The 24,041-nt window shown below is 42.4% G+C and overlaps 1 protein-coding gene across 1 annotated transcript in view; it reads left to right on the top strand.

Annotated features, from left to right (window-relative positions):
• Positions 1-2,116: 2,116 nt before the first annotated feature.
• LOC307158240 (uncharacterized protein) overlaps positions 2,117-24,041 on the top strand; it is a 60,417-nt gene continuing 38,492 nt past the window's right edge. Inside the window, exons 1-2 of the mRNA XM_079870653.1 lie at positions 2,117-3,051; positions 5,169-5,591. Coding sequence (XP_079726779.1) covers positions 2,720-3,051; positions 5,169-5,591 — 755 coding nt within the window. The 5' untranslated portion in view covers positions 2,117-2,719. The remainder of the gene's footprint in view (positions 3,052-5,168; positions 5,592-24,041) is intronic.

The following is a 24,041-nucleotide window of genomic DNA, read 5'->3' as shown; positions in this document are numbered from 1 at the left end:
TCATTTGTATTATTTAGTCAAGTCATAGTTATAATAAGTTCTGTGCTATTTCTATTTATTCACATTTCTCATTTCCATTTTGTTACAGATTATCCAATCTGAATGAAAGTGTTCAAAACGGATTTCTTCTTAGTCTCTTGACTAAAGCAGCAGAGACTGAAACACAGACAGGAGAGCAGATGCTGAAACTGTTATCATCAGTCTGCACCTACACATATTTTCCTTATCAATGGACTAACAGAATTAAACAGTGTGATTTCCTGCTGGATCTTTGCTCACATGTGAAGAACTATGAGACTCAAACAGGCAGGAGTTTCCTTCCAGCATTACAGTCAGTTTTCCAGTTACCTGATGTCTGGATCATAGATCTCTCACAGAGAAAGACCTCCGTCCTCCTGGAAGTGCTGAAACTCCAGACAGAGAAGAAACCAGTAGAGCTGAGAAGATGTTCAGAGGAAGAGAGTGAAATGAAGAGTTTCCTTCAGTGTCTGCCCTACATCTCACAGCTGAGGTACCTGAACTTACATGCTTTTGATTGTTTATTTAACCCTCTGAGACCCAGACATTGATATTCATGATGTTATTTATTTTTTCATCTTTAAACATGTTTTAGGAAGGCATTGATGAGAACATGTATTTTGTTTATGTATGTTTTGGATTAGGATGTAATCTGGAAAAACATTGCTAATTTACTATGTTGATTTTTAATACAGCAAGTGAAAGTTTTGGATTCACAACACAATTCAATGCACACATCTATATGTAAAAATACTATATTACAATCAGTAAGGACAAATTCAGTACTTAAAACGTTTAGAACTATTTAAAACCATGAACTATTTAAAAAAAAAAAAAAACTGCTGTAAAATAAAATCAAGTTGAACAAAATAAAAGGTAAAGAATCTGTCCACGACTGTTGAACCAAATATCGTCTTTCTCCTTTTGTCACTTACATTCAGAAAGTAAATTTTTTTCCATTAATTGTTTGGTTTTAGCAGTTTTTTCCATCGTCTGGTATAATCAAAATAATAGAAATGCTCTTCTCTGAATATAACTGTAGGCTATGTAATGTAGTATTTCAATACAAATCATTGAGATATTAACGACTTTACACAGCATAGAAAATAGATGAAAATTATTTGGAGTAGTTTATAATTGATAAATTGAATAGATTTAATTGTTTTGCTGAGCTTAGAAAAATAGTCTCAAATGTAAGTTTATCATTTCAGGACACATAATGTTGTTCAATAATTAAACACTTTAAGAATTAAGTAAAAAATTGAGATGGTAAATACTTTTAAAATATATTTGGGGAAAAATGTGTAACAATATTAGCTCAAAGGGGAAATATTAATAATAATCCATAATTACCAATTATGATTAATTATTCATATTTGGGTCAGTTAATTAGATTAACTTTGAGGTAAGCCAAATTAATATTACAATCAATTAATCAGTTCCAACGAACTCTTTGATTATTCATTTATTCTAAGAAAAGTGTATCTTTCATGGTCACTGAAAAATAATTATTCCTTAGCCTGTACAGCACTTAGAGCATGTAACAAGATCAAGATCGTAAAAGGGACTTTGTATGCAAACAGAGGATCAGAAACCAAATGCATAATTAAGTTTTATTAACTAAATCACAAATATAACTAACACTAAACAAACATACATACATTCATCCATACATACATGCATAGGTAGAGTGGTGAGTGTTATGGAACCGGAAGCAGGTAATAGAACTATGGAAAAGATCTATTTCAGTATGAAAAGAACCATCAGCTGATCATTTTCAGAGCACCTCATTAAATTGATACTTGCATGAATACAATTCTTGAAGTGGTTGAAAATTTAGTTTGTTGGTGGGTCCGTGAGGGTCAAAAGTCATGGTGCAAGTTGCCATCGTGTGGTTCAAAGCACATGGCTGTGGTGAGTCGAAGCCTTCTGAGGGCACGCTGGACGGCACGGCATCCTGAAGTGCAGAGAAGGCCAGGAGTTGATCATTGTCCATTCCGCGGTGGTAAAGTAGCAGTCCCTGGATTTAAGAAAAGTCTGACTCCCTTTTGGGATCAAAGAGATCATAGTATCAACAGATAATAGTATTAAAAGACACAACCCACGACAGTAAATCATTCTCAAAATGTTCTGGAATGCATGTTAATTTCATGTTAGTCAATTCATCAATAAATGAATGCAGGAGAGTCTGTTTTGCAGATTGTTTCTGTCTTTCCATGGTCTCTCTCTTGCATGGGGCCACATTCCTTTAACCCCATAAAACCTTATCTGACCATGGTCATGACAACTAGGGCCATCTTGCCCTGTTTGGGGGATGGGGGTCACAGATTCCCAGAGTGAGTTCTAAATATCAGTTGTTAAACTATAACAAATATTTGTGTCTGACTTGTCTCAGTCGTTACAAATGTATTCATTATAAAGTGTTAATTACTCTTTCAGTATTTAATGACTAATTGAACGTGCTTTTTTCAAGTGTTTACAACAATGTGAGCTGAAAACAGGAAACAAACAACACATTATTTTAATTTGTATTATTTAGTCACATCATAGTTATAATAAGTTCTGTGCTATTTCTATTTATTTACATTTCTCATTTCCATTTTGTTACAGATTCTCTAATCCGAATGAAAGTGTTCAAAACAGATTTCTTCTGAGACTCTTCACTAAAGCAGCAGAGACTGAGACACAGACAGGAGAGCTGATGCTGAAACTGTTATCATCAGTCTGCACCTACACATCTTTTCCTTATCAAAACACTGACAGAATTAAACAGAGTGATTTCCTGCTGGATCTTTGCTCACATGTGAAGAACTATGAGACTCAAACAGGCAGGAGTTTCCTTCCAGCATTACAGTCAGTTTTCCAGTTACCTGATGTCTGGATCATAGATCTCTCACAGAGAAAGACCTCCGTCCTCCTGGAAGTGCTGAAACTCCAGACAGAGAAGAAACCAGTAGAGCTGAGAGGATGTTCAGAGGAAGAGAGTGAAATGAAGAGTTTCCTTCAGTGTCTGTCCTACATCTCACAGCTGAGGTACCTGAACTTACATGCTTTTGATTGTTGATTTAACTCTCAGAGACCCAGACATTGATATTCATGATGTTATTTATTTTTTCATCATTAAACATGTTTTAGGAAGGCATTGATAAGAACATGTATTTTGTGTATGTATGTTTTGGATTGGGATGTAATCTGGAAAAACATTGCTAATTTACTATGTTGATTTTTAATACAGCAAGTGAAAGTTTTGGATTCACAACACAATTCAATGCACACATCTATATGTAAAAATACTATATTATAATCAGTAAGGACAAATTCAGTACTTAAAACGTTTAGAACTATTTAAAACCATGAACTATTTAAAAAAAAAAAAAAACTGCTGTAAAATAAAATCAAGTTGAACAAAATAAAAGGTAAAGAATCTGTCCACGACTGTTGAACCAAATATCGTCTTTCTCCTTTTGTCACTTACATTCAGAAAGTACATTTTTTTCCATTAATTGTTTGGTTTTAGCAGTTTTTTCCATCGTCTGGTATAATCAAAATAATAGAAATGCTCTTCTCTGAATATAACTGTAGGCTATGTAATGTAGTATTTCAATACAAATCATTGAGATATTAACGACTTTACACAGCATAGAAAATAGATGAAAATTATTTGGAGTAGTTTATAATTGATAAATTGAATAGATTTAATTGTTTTGCTGAGCTTAGAAAAATAGTCTCAAATGTAAGTTTATCATTTCAGGACACATAATGTTGTTCAATAATTAAACACTTTAAGAATTAAGTAAAAAATTGAGATGGTAAATACTTTTAAAATATATTTGGGGAAAAATGTGTAACAAGATTAGCTCAAAGGGGAAATATTAATAATAATCCATAATTACCAATTATGATTAATTATTCATATTTGGGTCAGTTAATTAGATTAACTTTGAGGTAAGCCAAATTAATATTACAATCAATTAATCAGTTCCAACGAACTCTTTGATTATTCATTTATTCTAAGAAAAGTGTATCTTTCATGGTCACTGAAAAATAATTATTCCTTAGCCTGTACAGCACTTAGAGCATGTAACAAGATCAAGATCGTAAAAGGGACTTTGTATGCAAACAGAGGATCAGAAACCAAATGCATAATTAAGTTTTATTAACTAAATCACAAATATAACTAACACTAAACAAACATACATACATTCATCCATACATACATGCATAGGTAGAGTGGTGAGTGTTATGGAACCGGAAGCAGGTAATAGAACTATGGAAAAGATCTATTTCAGTATGAAAAGAACCATCAGCTGATCATTTTCAGAGCACCTCATTAAATTGATACTTGCATGGATACAATTCTTGAAGTGGTTGAAAATTTAGTTTGTTGGTGGGTCCGTGAGGGTCAAAAGTCATGGTGCAAGTTGCCATCGTGTGGTTCAAAGCACATGGCTGTGGTGAGTCGAAGCCTTCTGAGGGCACGCTGGACGGCACGGCATCCTGAAGTGCAGAGAAGGCCAGGAGTTGATCATTGTCCATTCCGCGGTGGTAAAGTAGCAGTCCCTGGATTTAAGAAAAGTCTGACTCCCTTTTGGGATCAAAGAGATCATAGTATCAACAGATAATAGTATTAAAAGACACAACCCACGACAGTAAATCATTCTCAAAATGTTCTGGAATGCATGTTAATTTCATGTTAGTCAATTCATCAATAAATGAATGCAGGAGAGTCTGTTTTGCAGATTGTTTCTGTCTTTCCATGGTCTCTCTCTTGCATGGGGCCACATTCCTTTAACCCCATAAAACCTTATCTGACCATGGTCATGACAACTAGGGCCATCTTGCCCTGTTTGGGGGATGGGGGTCACAGATTCCCAGAGTGAGTTCTAAATATCAGTTGTTAAACTATAACAAATATTTGTGTCTGACTTGTCTCAGTCGTTACAAATGTATTCATTATAAAGTGTTAATTACTCTTTCAGTATTTAATGACTAATTGAACGTGCTTTTTTCAAGTGTTTACAACAATGTGAGCTGAAAACAGGAAACAAACAACACATTATTTTAATTTGTATTATTTAGTCACATCATAGTTATAATAAGTTCTGTGCTATTTCTATTTATTTACATTTCTCATTTCCATTTTGTTACAGATTCTCTAATCCGAATGAAAGTGTTCAAAACAGATTTCTTCTGAGACTCTCCACTAAAGCAGCAGAGACTGAGACACAGACAGGAGAGCAGATGCTGAAACTGTTATCATCAGTCTGCACCTACACATCTTTTCCTTATCAAAACACTGACAGAATTAAACAGAGTGATTTCCTGCTGGATCTTTGCTCACATGTGAAGAACTATGAGACTCAAACAGGCAGGAGTTTCCTTCCAGCATTACAGTCAGTTTTCCAGTTACCTGATGTCTGGATCATAGATCTCTCACAGAGAAAGACCTCCGTCCTCCTGGAAGTGCTGAAACTCCAGACAGAGAAGAAACCAGTAGAGCTGAGAGGATGTTCAGAGGAAGAGAGTGAAATGAAGAGTTTCCTTCAGTGTCTGTCCTACATCTCACAGCTGAGGTACCTGAACTTTTGGATATTCACTTGCCTACTGCAGTATCACTTCACTGTATCTGAATCTGTTTATGGAGAGATATGTATTATATTAATTTAAAATCGTTTTCACAATGATTAGATTTTTAAATTGTTGTTTTCCCTTTCATCCGATGCACTTATTAAACTGTTTATAACATCATCTATGGGACTGACAGGAAGAACGAAAGACTCAGACTTGGCCAAACCTGATCCAGATGAACTAATCATTTCTCTTTCCGGTACTGACAGCATAGTTTCTATGGGACTGACAGGAAGAACAACAGACTCGGAGGACCCGGTCGAGCCGAACCCAAACTCCCAAAGACTCAAGCTAATCATTTCTGTTTCATGTACAGAACGTATGGGATGTTCTGCGCATGCGCGGTCAACACAAAATGAACGAACCACTCTCTGAGACAACTCTGTAGTCCTGAGTCATATTAAAGATTCGTTTAAAATGAATGAATCGTTCATAAATGACACATCACTAGCTCGTTACTTGGAGCTTGCTTGTTAGCTAAGCTTAACATTACTGTACTTGCATCTTGCTTTCGATCTCGACAACAAAGGGTAAATTATCGTTAATATTGTTAGCTCACTAAGAAACTTTCGATTTAAACAGAAATGACTTCAACAGTCAAGAAGTGGATAAAATCAGTAACGTTACTTAATGCTTGCGGTAGGGGTTGTAATGGCAATATAGTTGGAATTGCCTTCAGTATCAAACAATGAGCGAAGCCTGCTTGATATTGTCCCAGGTTATAAAAACTGTCAGTGGTGAAATGGACAGAGCAAACTAACAGCTGTGCATTAAAATGGTGCGGTATCCTGTTGTAGATAAACATCAACCATGCCATGTTCTGTGGGAAGAGTGTGAAAAGTGCTCACATCCGCTGCACAGCCTGGAACATAACATTTGTATCCATGATCTGCCATTTTCGCTATTGTCCTTGCTTTCTTCTTCACAATACCTGCAGAACTTCTGATGATTCGGCTGTGCAGGTCCACGTTACTGCCTGGCCTAGAACATGGGCTGGTATATGCAGATTTTGGGGGCGTAAATATTAATGATCCCGACTGCAAAGTCACAGTCGGTGTTATGGTGGGATTCGCCTGTTTTTCAGTGGCATTTTGCAAACACGAGATTTACATATGAAGGAGGAAACAGTTGTGTTTGAGGCTCACAGTATGTCAGTTCCATGTACAGAACACTTATTATTCAACTATCCCAAGTTAAATGCAGTTTTCCATTCTATGGCACCTTTAAATAAAGAATATACAGACAAATGAAAAGTAAAGAAAGAAAGAGTAGACCACAGAATGGCAAATATCACAAACAGTTAATCTTTGAGAGCCAGCAAGGAATCAAATCACCTTAAGGCAGGGGCAAACAATCTTAAACACATCTAAATATCGATAGAAATAATACTTGCATTAATTCTTTGGTGCTCAACAAGAATGTGTGTGTGTGTGTGTGTGTGTGTGTGTGTGTGTGTTCTTTGGGTTATTCCGGAGGGTGTGTCGTTCGCTGGAAGTTTAAAAGGTTTACTTAAAAACAAAGTTGCTGAAAATCAAGAAGATGAAAAAGAGTGGACAGGGAAGAAGGAATGAGCAAAAATTAGATATTGTCATCATCCTTTAAGGATAAATCAGTCCACACTCCACATTACTGGCACTTTTAAGATGACCCCGCAGTGCAGCATACAAGTGTAAAACGACATTCACAAAAGGATGTAGAAAAACTGCCCACAGGTTGTAATTCAAGCCCTATAAGTAGTCATTTATATGCACAATTGTTGCTATTCCTGTGTTGTTTTCTCTGTGGCAAGAGTAATGCTGCTGCTTCTTCAAAAAACAAAACAAACGATAATACAGTCAACAGTAGCCTATAAGAAACCTCAGAGCAGCAATAATCACAATTAAGTGTCCAATAGCGACACCATTTGACAGCTTCAAAAGAGCTTCGTGCAGAGTCTGTTTATCGTTACTTGCATTAACCCATACTATTTGTATAGAGGGTTTTCACTACACGTCATCAATCCGGAAGTCAGCCATTTTGGAGGCACTGAACGTAAACAATGCCACTGAACTGAACGGACTTGCAAATTTGGCTGATTATTGCTGCTGAAAAATGGTCGTGTTTTGGTCTGTACTAACCTCAGTTGCACCGAGAAAAAAACATTTTGAGTTCTATAGACTGCTGAAAGTTAAAGAGAAGAGTGCAAAAAACTGATGAAAGATGGCATTTGTGGTTGAGAGAGGCACAGCATCAGCCACATGTGTAAATGAAGCGTTGACTATGGCTAAAATGTTGACGTAAAGTAGTTCACTATGGCTACATTCACACTGTCAGTCCAAATTCGATTATCTTTGTATACGATTGAAATATGATCTAAAATGATGTCCACACTGTGTATCGCAACTGTTCAGAACCGATTTGTGTGTCCATGCAGCTCTTGACAATACGGCAATGATGTTGCGTTGATGGAGGGGTTTGCATTTGCTATAGAAATGTTGTCTTATTAGCCTGGCTAATGTCAGACCTCGTCTCATTGAGACGTGGTCTGGAAACCACATGTTAATTTTCTCGTATTTGAGGCGTGGTTTACGAATGCCCAGAGCCGTTTATTGGGCGCTACGAATGTCTATCAAATGTGCCTGTACGTAGCTCATAGCCAATCATTTCAATTATACCAGATGACGTATGTAGAGCGACAGAAATTCGACGAGGAAGAAGACGATGGGTCAGAGATTTATGTGTACACAATGGCGTTCAGCGACTATTGCCGTTTGTCTATCACTATCTAAGGCTGCATCGAAAGGTAACTTCGCGTCTGCTGCCATGTTGGATCCATAGATATAAACAAACTGCTTCGGTGTGTCGCATAGACGTCGTCATCGTCTTGCTGCTCCCTCCCCGTTCTGCGATTGGTCCCCTCGCGAAAATCTGGTCCATGGAATCCAGGCTGCCTAGCAGCGTGAATAAAATCGCGCTGCGCGCAAGGCAGCATGAGGAAACCCAGGCTATTGTCTTATTTAAATTTTACAGCATGGAAATGTGTAGCCGCCGCACTGGACTACTGCGTCTTGAGCCTGCTGCAGAACTGTAGGTGGCTGGTATGCACAACTCTCTTTTTTCTTTGCAACAACACAGCCTTGTTTCAGCAGCGACTTTCAGCATGTTCCCTATAACAACGCCTGGTGTTTACATTTTACGTGGCGTAAGAAAGTCACATAAACCACACAAAATCCGATCAGAGCGTTCAGACTGAAGTGGATTTCCTGATATGTGATTTGAATAGGATTTCAAACCACATATGGATGTAGCTTGAAACGGATTTCATGTGCTTTTTTTGGACTGACAATCTGAACGTAGCCAATGTCGGGATAAGAAATAGAAGGAAGAATTGCAGTAAAGACTAGAGAAGCTAGCTCGTTCGGATCTTTACCACATATTAACTTAAGTTTGTCAAAATTTTGCGCTCTTTCCTGCTTACTAAGTCCTTCTCTATATGATTTCGCAGCTTCCATGTGTTTTTTCCGTGGTTTAGACATCATAGTGTAACAATGTGTTCAGTTGTACATAAACAGTGCAATCCATACCGTTGTTTACATCTGAGTACCTCCAATATGGCCGCGTATCCGGGTAACTGACCAAATCGTGACGTAGGTGCAAACCCTCTATTATGCATTTCCAGAACATGTACTTGCAAACTAATCAAACACTTTATTTGAACAAACTACTGATCTATAAAACACAATCAGAAAGAGCTATATTTTAAGTACACATATACAAGGAATTTTTCATCTTTCATTGTTTTGACTGTTAAAATTGTTTATCTGCCATTTTGAAGTTTAACAGCTCTAATCAAGTGATGTTCAAAAACTGTCAAACCATGTGTGTATTGTTGTGTAGATTTCCAAAAGATCCTGTTAGGAGAGAACATAGGAGAGAATGGGTTGTAAAGCTCAGGAGGCAAAACTTCAGGCCATCTGCTTACTCCCATCTATGCTCTGATCACTTCACTGCTGAGTGTTTTGATAGGACAGGACAGACTGTCAGGCTTTTCCGACTAGTGTTCTAGTACAGCTTTTTATTCCTATTGCAAAGAAGTTGCCGTTTTAGTTAACGTTTTGGGGTTTTAACTAGCTATACCACTTCTTATCTTAAGCTACACGGAAGTCCCATAAGTGAATAACAAACACTGGACACTTAAAAATTAAATATTATATTTTAAAGGGCCCCTATTATGCTATTTTAAAGTTTCCTAATGTTGTTGTGGACTCTCCTACAACATGTTTACATGCATCAAAGGTAAAAAAAAAGGTTAAATTTCCTCATAATATACATTTGCACATCACATTTTCAATGACTGTCAAACGACTCGTCAAATGAATCTCTCTAAATCCCGCCTTTCCGCGATATACTCTGCTCTGATTGGCCAGACAGCTCAGTCTGTTGTGATTGGCATACCGTGTACAGCGCGTCGAAAACAAAACCGCCCATTGCCATAACAACGTCAGCTCTGCTTGTCCTGAGGTTTCCTACACCGTAAACTAAACACATTAACGAACAATGACGTTGATTTTACCATATCAATGCGAGCACGAGTCCGATGATGAAACACTGGAAGAACGTACTCGGTTACTAACGTTACTAACGGTTCTCTCTAGAGAGAGGAACGAGTACTGCGTAGAATACGCTAGGGGAAAATCCTTTTCCACGAGAATACTGAAGCCAAAAAATTATCCTTTAATTTTGTATTAATGTAAAACGCGTTGCTGCAGCATACAGGCATAGGCGAGACAGCTCACGCGCCTATTGGCTGGTCTGCTGGCAACTGCTTGAGCCTATCGAGCGAGACCTAAAGTGACGTCATACCCAATGAGGGCGATTCGCGCCCTCTGCGTCACGTCCAGCCGAAACGGGCGTGGCTTAGGTCTATAAATATCGCCCGCGGGCTCATATCTCTGATTTTTAACAGTGAAGCAACCAGAGCGCGTGCATGCACGGCAGGATACGCAGTACTCGTTCCTCTCTCTAGAGAGAACCGAGGTTACGTTAGTAACCGAGTGCGTTCTCTTACGAGAGATACTCTCGTACTGCGTAGAATACGCTAGGGGAACCTAATGTAAAACACCGTGTGTGCTGGGATCTGACACCATAGACTCAAAGGGCGACAGCCCGGAGTTCATATAGTGCACAATCACCTAGGGGACTCACAGGGAATCCTGGAAGAAGAGGGGTTTAGCCACTATCTTCCGTATATGGCAGCTTAGAGCAGCACTGCTATTCACAATAGCCGTATAACTCAAGACTGACAACGTCAGTTTAAGAGATTTGGCCGTACTAGACCGACAGCAGCCTGGCTTGTAGTGCGGGAACCTCTAGGTTGTAAAACCTTATAAATGTAGACGGAGAGGCCCAGCCTGCCGCCATACAAATATCTTGCAAGGCAATCCCACTTGACCAGGCCCACGATGAAGCCATGCTTCTCGTGGAGTGCGCCCTGACACCCAATGGGCATTGCATGCCCTTGGTTGTGTAAGCTAGCGCTATTGCGTCCACTATCCATCTGGATAGGCTCTGTTTCGAAGCGGCTAGTCCCTTAGAACGCCCGCTGAATGAAACAAAGAGCTGCTCCGACTGTCTGAAGGCAAACGAGCGAGACACATAAGCTCTTAATGCCCTGACTGGGCAGAGGAAGCTTTCATCCTCATTTCCTTCAGTGACCGGTAGGGCAGACAGGGAAATGACCTGTGCCCTAAACGGTGTATTGAGGGATTTAGGAACATAACCGTGCTTAGGTTTGAGTATAACCCTAGAGTCATTAGGCCCAAATTCCATGCACGTCGCGCTCACTGAGAGCGCCTGTAAGTCCCCGATGCGCTTCACTGAAGCGAGAGCCAGAAGAAACGCCGTCTTGAACGACAGGTGTTTAAGATCAATCTTCTGCAAGGGCTCAAAAGGATGACCTTTCATGGCTTCCAGTACCTTAGAAAGGTCCCATGTAGGGACTGTGGGAGGTCTGGGAGGATTCAGTCTCTTAGCTCTTCTAAGGAAGCGAATGACTAACTCGTTCCTTCCTATAGACTGGCCAAGCGTTGTCACAGAGAACACTGCTATGGCCGCCACATAGACTTTGAGCGTGGAAGGGGACCTGCCCTTATCCAGCAGCTCCTGTAGGAAGGAGAGAACCTCCGTCACTCCGCAATTCAGGGGTGACACGCCACGAGCTGTGCACCAGCCAGAAAACACCGACCATTTGGAGGCGTAGAGACGTCGATTAGACGGAGCTCTGGCCTGCGTGATCGTGTTTAACACTCCCTGTGGGAGGTCAGCGGGTACCCATTGATGGTCCACACGTGAAGGGACCACAGCTCTGGGTGAGGATGCCAGATGGAGCCGTTGGCTTGAGAAAGGAGATCCTTCCTCAGAGGCACTGGCCACGGGGCGGTGCTTGCTAACTGCATCACAACTGGGAACCAAGGTTGGCTCGTCCAGAGCGGCGCTACAAGCAGCACTGAACATCCTTCTTCCCTGATCCGTTCTACCACCTGGGTCAGGAGGGAGACAGGGGGAAAAGCGTAGAGAGGACGGCGAGGCCACATATGGGTCAGCGCGTCCTTGCTTTTCGAGAAAAATTCTGGACAGTGAGCGTTTTCCTGAGACGCGAACAGGTCTACTTCCGCTCTGCCGAATTTCTTCCACAGCAGCTGTACTGTCTGTGGGTGCAAAGACCATTCTCCTGTCGGAACGTGGTTCCTGGACAGTCCGTCTGGTCCTATATTCAGGAGCCCTGGCATGTGCGCTGCTTTCAGCGAGAGCAGGTTGCTGCGAGCCCATATCAGGAGGCGTCTGGTTAGCCTGTACAGGGTCAGGGACCTGAGGCCGCCCTGGCGATTTATGTAGGATACCACCGACACGTTGTCTGAACGTACTAGGACGTGGTACCCCTTTATCAGGGGACGAAAGCGCGTGAGCGCTTTGCTCACTGCTAACATCTCGAGCCAATTTATATGAAGGAGCTTCTCCCGTTTTGACCATTGGCCAAAGAGCGGTCTGCCCTCGAGCAGCACTCCCCATCCTGAGGCGGATGTGTCCATGGACACCACCATCAGTCTCGAGGAAGTCCCCAGGCTTACACCTGAATGGTACCAGTCTTTTGCCCCCCAAGGGTTCAAAGCTGCAATGCACGCTTGATTGACCTTGAGGCGAAGCCGACCGGAGGCCCACGCTCTGTGAGGCACTCTCTCTCTGAGCCAGAACTGCAGTGGGCGCATGCGCAGCAGGCCCAACTGGAGAACTGATGATGCTGAGGCCATCAGACCTAGCATCCTTTGAAATTTCTTGAGAGGGACTACAGCGCCGCAGCGAAAGGAGCCGACTGCACGCTGAATGTCCAGTGTGCGCTGAGATGACAGGTGTGCTGTCATTGACAGCGAGTTCAGTTCTATTCCCAGAAAAGATATAATCTGTCTGGGGAATAGCGAACTCTTTTCCCAGTTTACTGTGAGACCAAGATTCTCGAGGTGATCGAGTAAAATGGTTCTGTGCTCCACGATCTCTGAGTGAGATTGGGCTAGAATCAGCCAGTCGTCCAAATAGTTCAGCACTCGTATGCCCCGGAGTCTGAGGGGTACGAGCGCTGCGTCCATGCACTTCGTAAATGTACGGGGTGCCAGGGACAAGCCGAAAGGCAGGACTGTGTACTGATATGCCTGGCCCTCGAAGGCGAATCTCAAAAATCGCCTGTGACGTGACGCTATCTGTATTTGAAAATATAGATCCTTTAGATCTATTGACACAAACCAGTCCCCTCGGCGAACATGCGCAAGGATTTTTCTGGTCGTGAGCATCCTGAACTGATGTTTCATAAGCGCTCTGTTCAGTTGCCGCAGATCTAGTATGGGTCTGAGACCCCCGTCTTTCTTGGGTACCAGGAAGTATCTGCTGTAAAGCCCCCCTTCGCTTTGAGCTTGAGATAAGGGTTCTATAGCCCCTTTGCTCAGTAGTTTCAGAATTTCGGCTCGAAGTAGATGTGCTACTTTCGATTCTACCGTGGTCTCGACGCGCGCCATGTGGCGGCGAGGGCGTCGGCGAAACTGTAGCGAATAGCCTTCTTTTATGATGTTTAGCACCCATTTTGAAACCCCGGGAAGCTTCGCCCACGCATCTGCACGGGTAGCTAGGGGCTGGGTGCGAAGCGCGCTCTGATCGGCTCGCGATACAGCGGCTTCGGTGAGCTGTGACATAAGCGTCGCGCTCATGACATCTGAGGCAGGGGGTGCGCTGATAACAGCGGGCAGAATGCCTGCGCTCGACTCCTCTGTGGTGGTTAACCGAGAGGGGGAGGGCTGGGCGAGTTCCATTGGAACTGTCATGTCTGTGTGTGGACGTGGGCGCAGGGTAGCAGGCACATTTACCACCTTTATAGCATCGCTCGCCTGAGCAGAGCGCCTGCATACTGGTTTCGTTTTTACAGAAACCGTGAGACATGTAGGAAGTAGCGTTTGTGGGCACTGGGTCGTGGGCACGTTTGCTACGTTTAATGCGCAATCGATCTGAGTCGATTTTATGTGCGCGAGCCCTGTGTGAGGGGCTGTGCTTGTGTGTAGAAATGGGCACTGAGTAGTGGCCATTTTTTTCTACACATGAAACACCATCGGCCGTGGCCGGGACACCAGAAAATACAGTCTTTAAGGGATTTATCTTGGTAGCCATAAAAACGGCTTTTGTGTGCAGGCAAGCGGGCAATGGAACCGGCTTGTTGGCTGCTAAATACGCTGGACCAGTCACATTTCTTGGAACTGGACGAGCGGCAAGCTTTGGTGGAAGTCCGGCCGCAGCGGGACTTGGACACCGTCGCTTTCCTAGGCGTGCTAGGACGACTTCGTGGCCTCTGGCTTCAACGCAATCTTTGGCTGCGGGCCACGCGGGACGGGGCGGCGGCCGGAAGAGCGAGAGCGCGGTCTCGAGCTCTGGGTCTGGCGGCGTTGTGAAGAGGAGGCGGTGGGCGGAGGCTTAGGCTGTGAGCTCTGAGCAGACGGTTTCGCACGGCCTGCTGCAGAGCTGGAGCGCTTCGGGAAGAAGTGCTTCATGGCCTGGGTCGCTTTCTGTACCTCAGCGAACCTGTCGGTGAAGTCTTTGACCGAGGTTCCAAAGAGGCCGGCAGGGGAAAGCGGCGCGTCGAGGAACGCGGTGCGCTCCGACTCAGACATGTCCGCGGCGCGGCGGAGCAGGGATGACGTCGTGCGGCAGGCTTTAGAGGGCAGCGCCATCTTAGCACGCCGTCCAGCGGAGGGCGGGCATAAGTGCGCTGCAATAGCCTCTTCGACCGGCGGCAGGGAGTGGTATCCTCTGTTCTTGGCGTCGTCGACAGCGGAGAACGCCAGAGAAACAGAAGATCGTGTCCTGGCCGAAAAAGGGGAGCTCCAAGACTTAGCGACTTCTTCGTGAAGCTCAGGAAGAAAAGGCGCTGGCTTGGATGCAGGCGAAGTGCGCTCCCCGGGCAGGAAGTAGCCGTGCTCAGGCGTAACCCAATCGAGGCCGAGGCTCGCCGTGGCCTGAGTGAGCACGCGTATGAGCTCCGCCTCAATGCTCGCTCTCTTTCCCGTTGAAGCACGGGCAGGGGGTGCGAGATCCTCAGAGCTCGCCCAGCCTTCACTGCCTGATGCCAGGAGAGAGCAGGAATCCCCTTCTCGCAGCATCGCGTCAATCTCATCCGCGTTGTCGACGGAAGTGGCGGCAGACCGCGGGCGTTGTCTGTCAGGAAGCGAAACTGATGAAGCTGGTGAAGCAGGCGGGTGCACCGGCGAGCTTTGGCGGCTGGGAGAAGGTTCCGGGATTCGTTGAGCGCGGCGCTTTTTACGGCGCGGCACTACAGCAGGTGTGGGCGCAGTCTCATTGAAAAATGCCAAGCGAGTCCTCAGAGTCGCTATGGGCAACAGCTCGCAGTGAGGGCAGCCGCCGTCAGCGAGCGCGAGAGCTGCGTGTTCTTCACCCAGGCAGGAAACGCAAATCACGTGGCGGTCCCCGTCGCTGAGTGTGGCTCTGCACGAGCCGCAGGAAGGCATCTTTAAAAAGACGCGAGCTCTTTTAGTCAGTGTGTGTCGTGCCGGCGAACACACACACAGTGCAGAGAAAAAGGATATAGGCGCTGGATAGCGCAGCAGGAAGGCGATGAAGGCGGCGCGGCCAGCAGCTTCTCGACTCGTCCCGCTGAGATGCTTCTTCAACAGCGCGGCTTCTTCTCGGATCCAGCGACGTGAGTTGCTTCGCTGAAGGATTAAAAATCAGAGATATGAGCCCGCGAGCGATATTTATAGACCTAAGCCACGCCCGTTTCGGCGGGACGTGACGCAGAGGGCGCGAAGCGCCCTCATTGGGTATGACGTCACTCTAGGTCTCGCTCGATAGGCTCAAGCAGTTGCCAGCAGACCAGCCAATAGGCGCGCGAGCTGTCTCGCCTATGCCTGTATGCTGCAGCAACGCGTTTTACATTAATACAAAATTAAAGGATAATTTTTTGGCTTCAGTATTCTCGTGGAAAAGGATTTTCCCCTAGCGTATTCTACGCTATACACTACTCAGTTTGAGGTACATTATGAAATGTTGCAACTGTAATTCCTCACCATCAGCATTAAAGTGCATGTCCATCAACAAACCGATTATTTTAATTGTACTAATTTATTTACAGAGTATTTTTCTAATATATTGCGGAGATCACATGGAAACTGCATCAATAACAGTGAATGTATACATTAGCTGAGCTCTAGAGTGAAAGATCTGATGTAACATAAACATTGGTAAAACAAATATTTCCTCAAAGTACTGAGAACGACAGACAATCTGCATTAACAGACACAGTTAGGTAATCGTGGCCCACAACTGATTAGCAGAAGTATTTCATTAAGACAGTAATGTGAGTTAGCAGGAGACCTACACAATATAAAAGTCAAAACTAAGTATTTTGAACACCATCTTTCAAGAGCAAGCGGTTTGAGATTTGAGAAGCAGTCGTCAGTGAAATAAAGGGAACACAGTCAAAGTTTAGGATTATACTGCTGTGATTTCGTGGTAAAGATTAACTTTAACCACTGAATCTTCACATGCTCGTGAAAAAAAAACTCTTTATCTTCACATTATAGAGCACAGCGCCGTCTTCTCGACATGATGCTATCCAGTATCCACAGGAATCAGCTGCCAGTTTGAGGTTCAAGTTTTCCCTGCTGTCTGCGCGCACAATAAGTGGGCGGGCAATATGCTAATGTTTCGTCTTGACGTCACAACTAAACGGCTAATGACTCGTTTGAAAATCAATTCATTTCATTGACTCAGAATCGACTCTTACTTTTGAAAGACAATAACTTTATATACGGTGCACTTTCAGATTTAAAACTTTGCAGGATGTTTTCATTCACTTAGAGCTGTTACACACTACATGAAAGGTCATTTTCAAAAATCCATAATAGGGGCCCTTTAAACGTGTATTTTAACGAGGAGGTAAGCTTCTTCTTCTTCTTCATTCAAAGGGCAACTCACAAAATAAAACACTTCATTACTGCCTCCTGCTGTTAGCCTAGACAGACACTCTCCAAGCTCCTCTCCCCATCAAAGGAATTTTTAATAAGTAGGAAACATTTCCAACTTTAAACAAATACCCATTTAAATGCTTAGGATGTTTGCATTGTAAGAATGTACAGGGAGACTTTAGATTTAAAAACGGTGTCTCGTTAGGCAATGTTTTCTCAGTCAAATCATAAAATTTCCTATTGATTAAATAGAACGCGTGAACTCACTAGGGAATACCAATATGGCGGTGCGGTGGCTTCACTGTTTATGACGTCATGAGCTATCCAGTCATTAAATAGATCAGCGGCTGCGGTCCACACCTATTTTGGATGAAATGACCAATAGTAGTTAGGAACATTTAGAGGGAGAGAGTTTATTTGTCTCCTTCTGACAGCCAATCTGCATGTTTAATGATGATGTCATGATTGGTCATTTTTAGTCCAAAGGATGGTAAAAATAGTATTATACATTTTAGTGTAACACACTAAACATTGTTAATTAAGGCGTAACAAGAGGAATATTTGGATACCAAGAAAGATATAGCTGGAAGAAGGAGAGAAACATTCTTACATTTGACTATAAGCACTTTAAGCAGTTTAACTAACACAACTAGAAAGTTGTAATTAGGCTAATTGTCACAAACTGCTCTGAGACACGAAGGTTGAGGATCCAAATGCAGTTTATTTGAGTAATCCAGAATCGTAATCACACACAGGCAAAGGGTCAAGCACAGGAAGGCAGTCCAAACAAACAAACAAACAAACAAACAAACAAACAGGCAGGGGTCAGAGGCAAAAAGGGAATCCAAGAAACAGGCAAAAATCCAAGAACCAAGAGACAATGAGGAGGATGCTCAGAAATGGAGTATAAATACTAAACAAGACTTTGCAGATAATGAATGAGAAAACCAGGCTTATATGGGGTGAGCTAAACAAGATAATGAGAGACAGGTGAATGTGATAATGGATGAAGAGTTCGGGCAGTGAATAATGGGAGATGTAGTTTGTGAGTGAATGACAATATTCTGATGTGGAGTGCTCTCTGGGCTCTCAAGGGCACTCCAGCTGGTGACCCAGATGCAGCCTTACCTATGTTTCACCCGTTTCAATTGAAACAGACCCCGCCCTCCAAGGGGGGCCCCAACAGACCAGCAAAATCCCATTCATTTTCTCCGTAGGATATTGATTTTCAGCCATAATATCTAAACCATTCAAGGTATATTGACCACAAGCTACGAGGTTGTGAAACGAAAGTTTCTGCTCCTAAAAAGCCACAAGGTATGAAATCAACCTTGTTATTTATGATCTTCTGGAGAAATACTACACTACCCACAATTCTAAGCAAAACACTGATGTCTTTGATTGGTCGTCTCGCGCCACAGTTACCATGGCAACGTTTACCACCCCCGCGAACGGCTTAAGCGGTGCTGAAATAACGCGGAGCCCATCATTATTTATGATAAGTTCGGTTCAGTGTCAGACACTTTTTCTTCTTTGCTTTTGTTAAATAATTCAAGATGAAGGGGTTGTTTGAGCTGTTTTTTTTAAAGTCAGCCCAGACAGCTGAAAATATACTGCGCAAATCAATATAAGGGTAACTAAACCCCTGGTCAGAGTCTGACTCCACCCACTGGCAATATTTAAAAAAAGCTAGAAAAGTGGGCAGACCCCAGCGGAGATAGAGGGGACGAATCGTGAGCGGGATGGCGTGCACCTGAGACCTGCTGTCAGACTCTCTAAAATGAAGAGTGACTCACAGGGTCGCAAGACGACGTAAAGTACATGCATCTGATGAGTTTTATCGAGTTTATGTCAATAGCGCGCACTCTCTATAGGCATTTTCATATTTTGCCGCTATGTGAAAAAATCCAGCAAAATGCGCCGGCGCGTTTGTCGACCCCAGAGGATTAACTTTAGCCTAACCATAAATTGTGATTAAAATATATATGATCACTCACATCAAGACGCCGCTGCGGTGGTGGAGTCCATGCAGGAGGAGCAGCGTTTGGCATTGTGTTGCTTTTCAGCGCGAGCTGTGTGGAGAAGCCCATTTCCACCTCTATTGCGTTTCAAAAGCAATTCCGCGTAAAATGCAGGTTTCACACTCACGGTCTTCCAGGCCAAGTGCATTCAACCACTGGCGCCTAATTTCCAAGTCTGCTGGAAAGCTATGCAGCCCAGCAGTGCTGTTGCAACCAGCAACACTACACCTACATACCCTCCTGACCACTGTACTAAATACAGGTAAATCTATGCTAGATCATCCAAGGGCGTGGTAGCTCGTACCAAGGGAGGGCGTGGTGAGCTGGAACCTGCTTACGTCACGTAGTACCGTTTACGTCACGTAGTACCACAAACATCCAATAGGAAAATTCAGCTGCAGTAGCCACTGTTCAACCTGAAGAGGGCAGCACTCAGACGTTTTTACACCATATATTGTAGAATTAAAATACTTTATACCCAAATGTCAAAAAAGTTACTGGAATCAATGAACAGCACTAATAAGGCCCCATTCTTACAGATCATTAACTAAAAAAAGTTGGTTTAGGGTTTAGTTACCCTTTAAGCAGTGAAGTTGCCCTGCGTAAAAGGGCGAGGCTTATTCCAACGTAAAACGCTGTATAATTGTATATAGTTTTAATCGAATAAGGTTGGATTATTTCTATGTTGAGCTGCCTGTTCATGAAGCTGAAAGTGCACGTAATAAAATAATATACCATTAATGCGAACCAACAGGAATCCTTGCTTTTTCTGCTCTAGCCTATTATGTTTATGTTTTATGTAGGTAGGGCCCCATATTAGTTATTGAAATGGGCCCCCAGATGCTTAAGGCCGCTGCTGACCTTTACACTAATATAAGCTGTGGATATACATACACACAGAAATAAATCATATACATTCTGGGATTACTTAATTATGAATGAAATGGAAAGAATGTCTGTGTGTCTGTTAGGGCTGGGCAATAATTCAATATCAATATATATCGCTATATGATTTTTTTCAATAACGGTGATATGATTTTTAAACAAATTTCTGATATTTCAATATACATTACAGGCATGGGCTACGTTTACGTTTTCATTTTTACTGCTTGATAAATATAAGCAGCACTGCACATAACGGCCAGGATTTTCTGGCCCATCGAATACCTGTCCAAAGTGGGCCAGCTCGGGCTAGAGGTTACGAACAGAGGCGGAGTTTACCTGAGCCGGGAGACGGCACGGCAGCGCCGGATGATTCTGTCAGCTAAAATCAGCATTAAAGACTTTTAAAATAATTTACCTCAAAACTCACTTTTATGTTTGATTGCATTCTGTTTGTGATCCGATATGGATTCTGATCACCGTATAAGGTAGAAGTATTTATACCCGATGCAAAAGATTTGCACGCTAACCATTACCATAGTACACATGGTAAATATGAACGCTTGAAGAAATCAGACAAATCATAATGGCTATCACAATCATGTTTTTATTTTTATCTGTCAGTAGCCTACGTCTCATCTCTTTATACAGGACTATCATAAAATAAAATAATATTTTTTCGGGAGCTTCCTCTGTTTCTCTGACTGAAAATATCTGTAAAGTGTGTGTATGGCAAGGCAAGGCAAGGCAAGTTTATTTATATAGCACATTTCATACACAATGGCAATTCACAAGTGCTTTACATAGAAGAAATTAAAATAATAAAAAGAAATAAGAATAATTAAAACAGTTTAGAAAAATAAAATAAAATACAGTACAGTCCAAACAGTCGGACGAACAGCACAGTGCTTATTCAGTAAATGCACAGCTAAACAAAAGTGTTTTGAGTCTGGATTTGAATGTGACTACTGTAGGAGCACATCTGATCTCTTCTGGAAGCTGGTTCCAGCTGTGGCTGGCATAATAGCTAAAAGCGGACTCGCCATGCTTAGAGTGAACCCTTGGTATTTCTAGCTGATATGATCCTAATGATCTGAGTGATCTGTTGGGTTTATATTCAGTGAGCATATCTGCAATGTATTGAGGTCCTAGGCCATTGAATGATTTATATACCAGTAATAATACTTTAAAATCAATCCTAAATCTAACTGGGAGCCAGTGTAAAGACCTGATGACTGGTGTGATATGTTCATATTTTCTGGTTCTGCTCAGAATCCTGGCGGCAGCGTTCTGTATGAGCTGCAACTGTCTTATGGTCTTTTTGGGAAGGCCAGTGAAGAGTCCATTACAATAATCCACCCTGCTGGCGATGAAAGCATGCACAAGTTTCTCTAAGTCTTGTCTGGAAACAAACCATCTAATTCTTGCAATATTTTTCAGATGATAGTATGCTGATTTAGTTATTGCTTTGACATGACTACTGAAACTAAGGTCTGACTCTAGTGTCACATCAAGATTCCTGACTTGATGTTTAGTTGTTTGACCCCTAGAGTGAAGGAATGCATTCACCTTGAGAACTTCATCTTTGTTTCCAAACGCAGTGACTTCAGTTTTGTCTTTGTTTAACTAAAGAAAGTTTTGACACATCCAACTGTTGACTTCATCAATGCATTGGCACAGGGAGTCAGTGGGGCTGTAATCGTTAGGCGATAGGGCTAGGTAGAGCTGTGTGTCGTCTGCATAGCTGTGGTAAGCAATTTGGTTCTTTCTCATTATTTGGCTCATTGGGAACATATACAGGTTGAACAGGAGTGGCGCAAGAATTGAGCCTTGAGGGACTCCGCATGTCATGGATGTCCACTCAGACTTATGGTCTCCTATACTCACATCATAACCTCTCCCATCTAAGTATGACCTGAACCATTTTAGGGCTATCCCAGAAAGCCCCACCCAGTTTTCCAGCCTGTCCAGAAGTATGTTGTGATCGACAGTGTCAAATGCAGCACTGAGGCCGAGTAGTACCAGCACTGATAATTTGCCTGAATCAGTATTTAAGCGAATATCATTTATTATCTTTATGAGCGCTGTCTCTGTGCTGTGATGCGGTCGGAAACCAGATTGAAAATCGTCAAAGTATCCATTCGAGCTTAAGAATTTGTTCAGCTGATTGAAGACAACTTTTTCAATGATCTTGCCTATGAAAGGAAGATTTGAGATCGGTCTATAGTTGCTTAATATGGTCTTATCCAGATTGCTCTTTTTTTGCTCTTGACAACTGCAGTTATCAGGGAGGTAAGTGAGGCATTTACCACTTCTAGGAGATCTGCTTCTAAACTGTTTAACACACTTTTGAAAAAAGATGTGGGAAGTGTGTCAAGGGCGCATGTTGATGTTTTAAGATGCTGTATGGTTTCTTCCAAAATTTTGCCATCAATTTCTTTGAAATCAGACAAAGTTACTACTTTCTCAGGTGGTCTGATCTGTCTGACCCCAGCGCAACTCAAGGATGTGCTGATCACCTTTCTGATATTGTTGATTTTCTCAGAGATGAAAGAAGCAAACTCACTGCACTTGCTATCTGAGAGCATTTTACTGAGAATCTGGCTTGGGGGGTTTGTTAGTCTCTCTACAGTAGCAAAAAGAGTGCGTGTGTTGTTTAAATTGCAGTTTATAATATTTGAGAAGAAAGTCTGTCTAGCTTTGCCTGGTTCCATATTGAAAGCATGAAGGCTGTCTTTGTAGATGTTATAATGGACTACAAGTTGTGTCTTTCGCCACATGTGCTCTGCTTTTCTGCATTTTCTTCTCATATTTTGCACTGCTGTTGAGTTTCTCCAAGGTGCCTTTTGTCTGCCACTCTTCTTCCTGACTTTCACAGGAGCAATATCATCAATTACACTTTGAACTTTTGAGTTAAAAGAATCAAGGAGAAAATCAACAGAGTCAGCAGATATGCTTGGTGTTAAGGATATAGCCTTCATAAATAGTACACTAGTGTTCTCATTTAAGCATCTCTTCTTGACAGACACAGATCTAGCTTCAATAGTAGGAGAGATCAATATATCAAAGAAAATACAGAAATGATCAGACAGTGCTACATCCTTAATAACAATCGATGAAATGTTTAAAACCTTACTGATAAGTAAATCTAGAGTGTGTCCACAGTTGTGTGTGGGTCCATGTACATGCTGAGTCGGATCAAAAGTTTTTAAAACAGTTTTGATTTATTTTGCCATATTGGTTTCTGCATTATCTATGTGAATGTTAAAATCTCCAGCAATGGCAAAACAGTCAAACTCTGAGGTAATTGTTGATAACAGTTCTATAAAGTACTCAGCAAAGGCTGGAGAGTATTTTGGAGGCCTGTAAATAATGATAAGTAAAATGTGTGGAGCACCTTTTAACACAATACACATATATTCGAAAGACGGGTAATTCCCAAATGATATTTGCTTACATTGATAGATATCTTTAAAAAGAGCAGCTAGACCCCCACCTCTCTTTACAGCTCTGCAGAAACTCATAAATGTAAAGTTAGGAGGGGATGTTTCATTGAGGATTGTTGCACTGCAGCTGTCTTCTAGCCAGGTTTCATTTAGAAGCATAAAATCCAGGATGTTTGTGGTTAAGTCGTTGACTAGAAGTGATTTATTTTTAAGTGAGCGAATGTTTAAAAGTGCTAACTTAACAGTCTTACTTTTTGTCCCCACAGCAATCTTAGTTTGACGTGTAATAGGCACCAGATTAGTTGAGTTTGCTGTACGGGTATTGAAGGCCTTAGACTTTCTATCTTGTAATAGAACAGCAGTAGAGAAAGATACAGGCACACTGGGTTCCCGCTTGTTCTGTAAACATTTCAGAAAGTTACTGTTATCATAGCGGGGACACGACACATATCACTGAGAGCTGGTATCAGTTGTTTTTGGTTCACCTCGAGCAGATGGAGGAGGGTGTGGGCCCTGGCGTTGTGGCAGAGGCCAAAGAGCTCTCACAGAAG

This window comes from Squalius cephalus (assembly GCF_949319135.1).
Source record: "Squalius cephalus genome assembly, chromosome: 1".
In the NCBI taxonomy this organism is placed as follows: Eukaryota; Metazoa; Chordata; class Actinopteri; order Cypriniformes; family Leuciscidae; genus Squalius; species Squalius cephalus.
The sequence above is the reverse complement of the archived record's forward strand: the minus strand, read 5'-3'. Positions and strand labels throughout refer to the sequence as shown.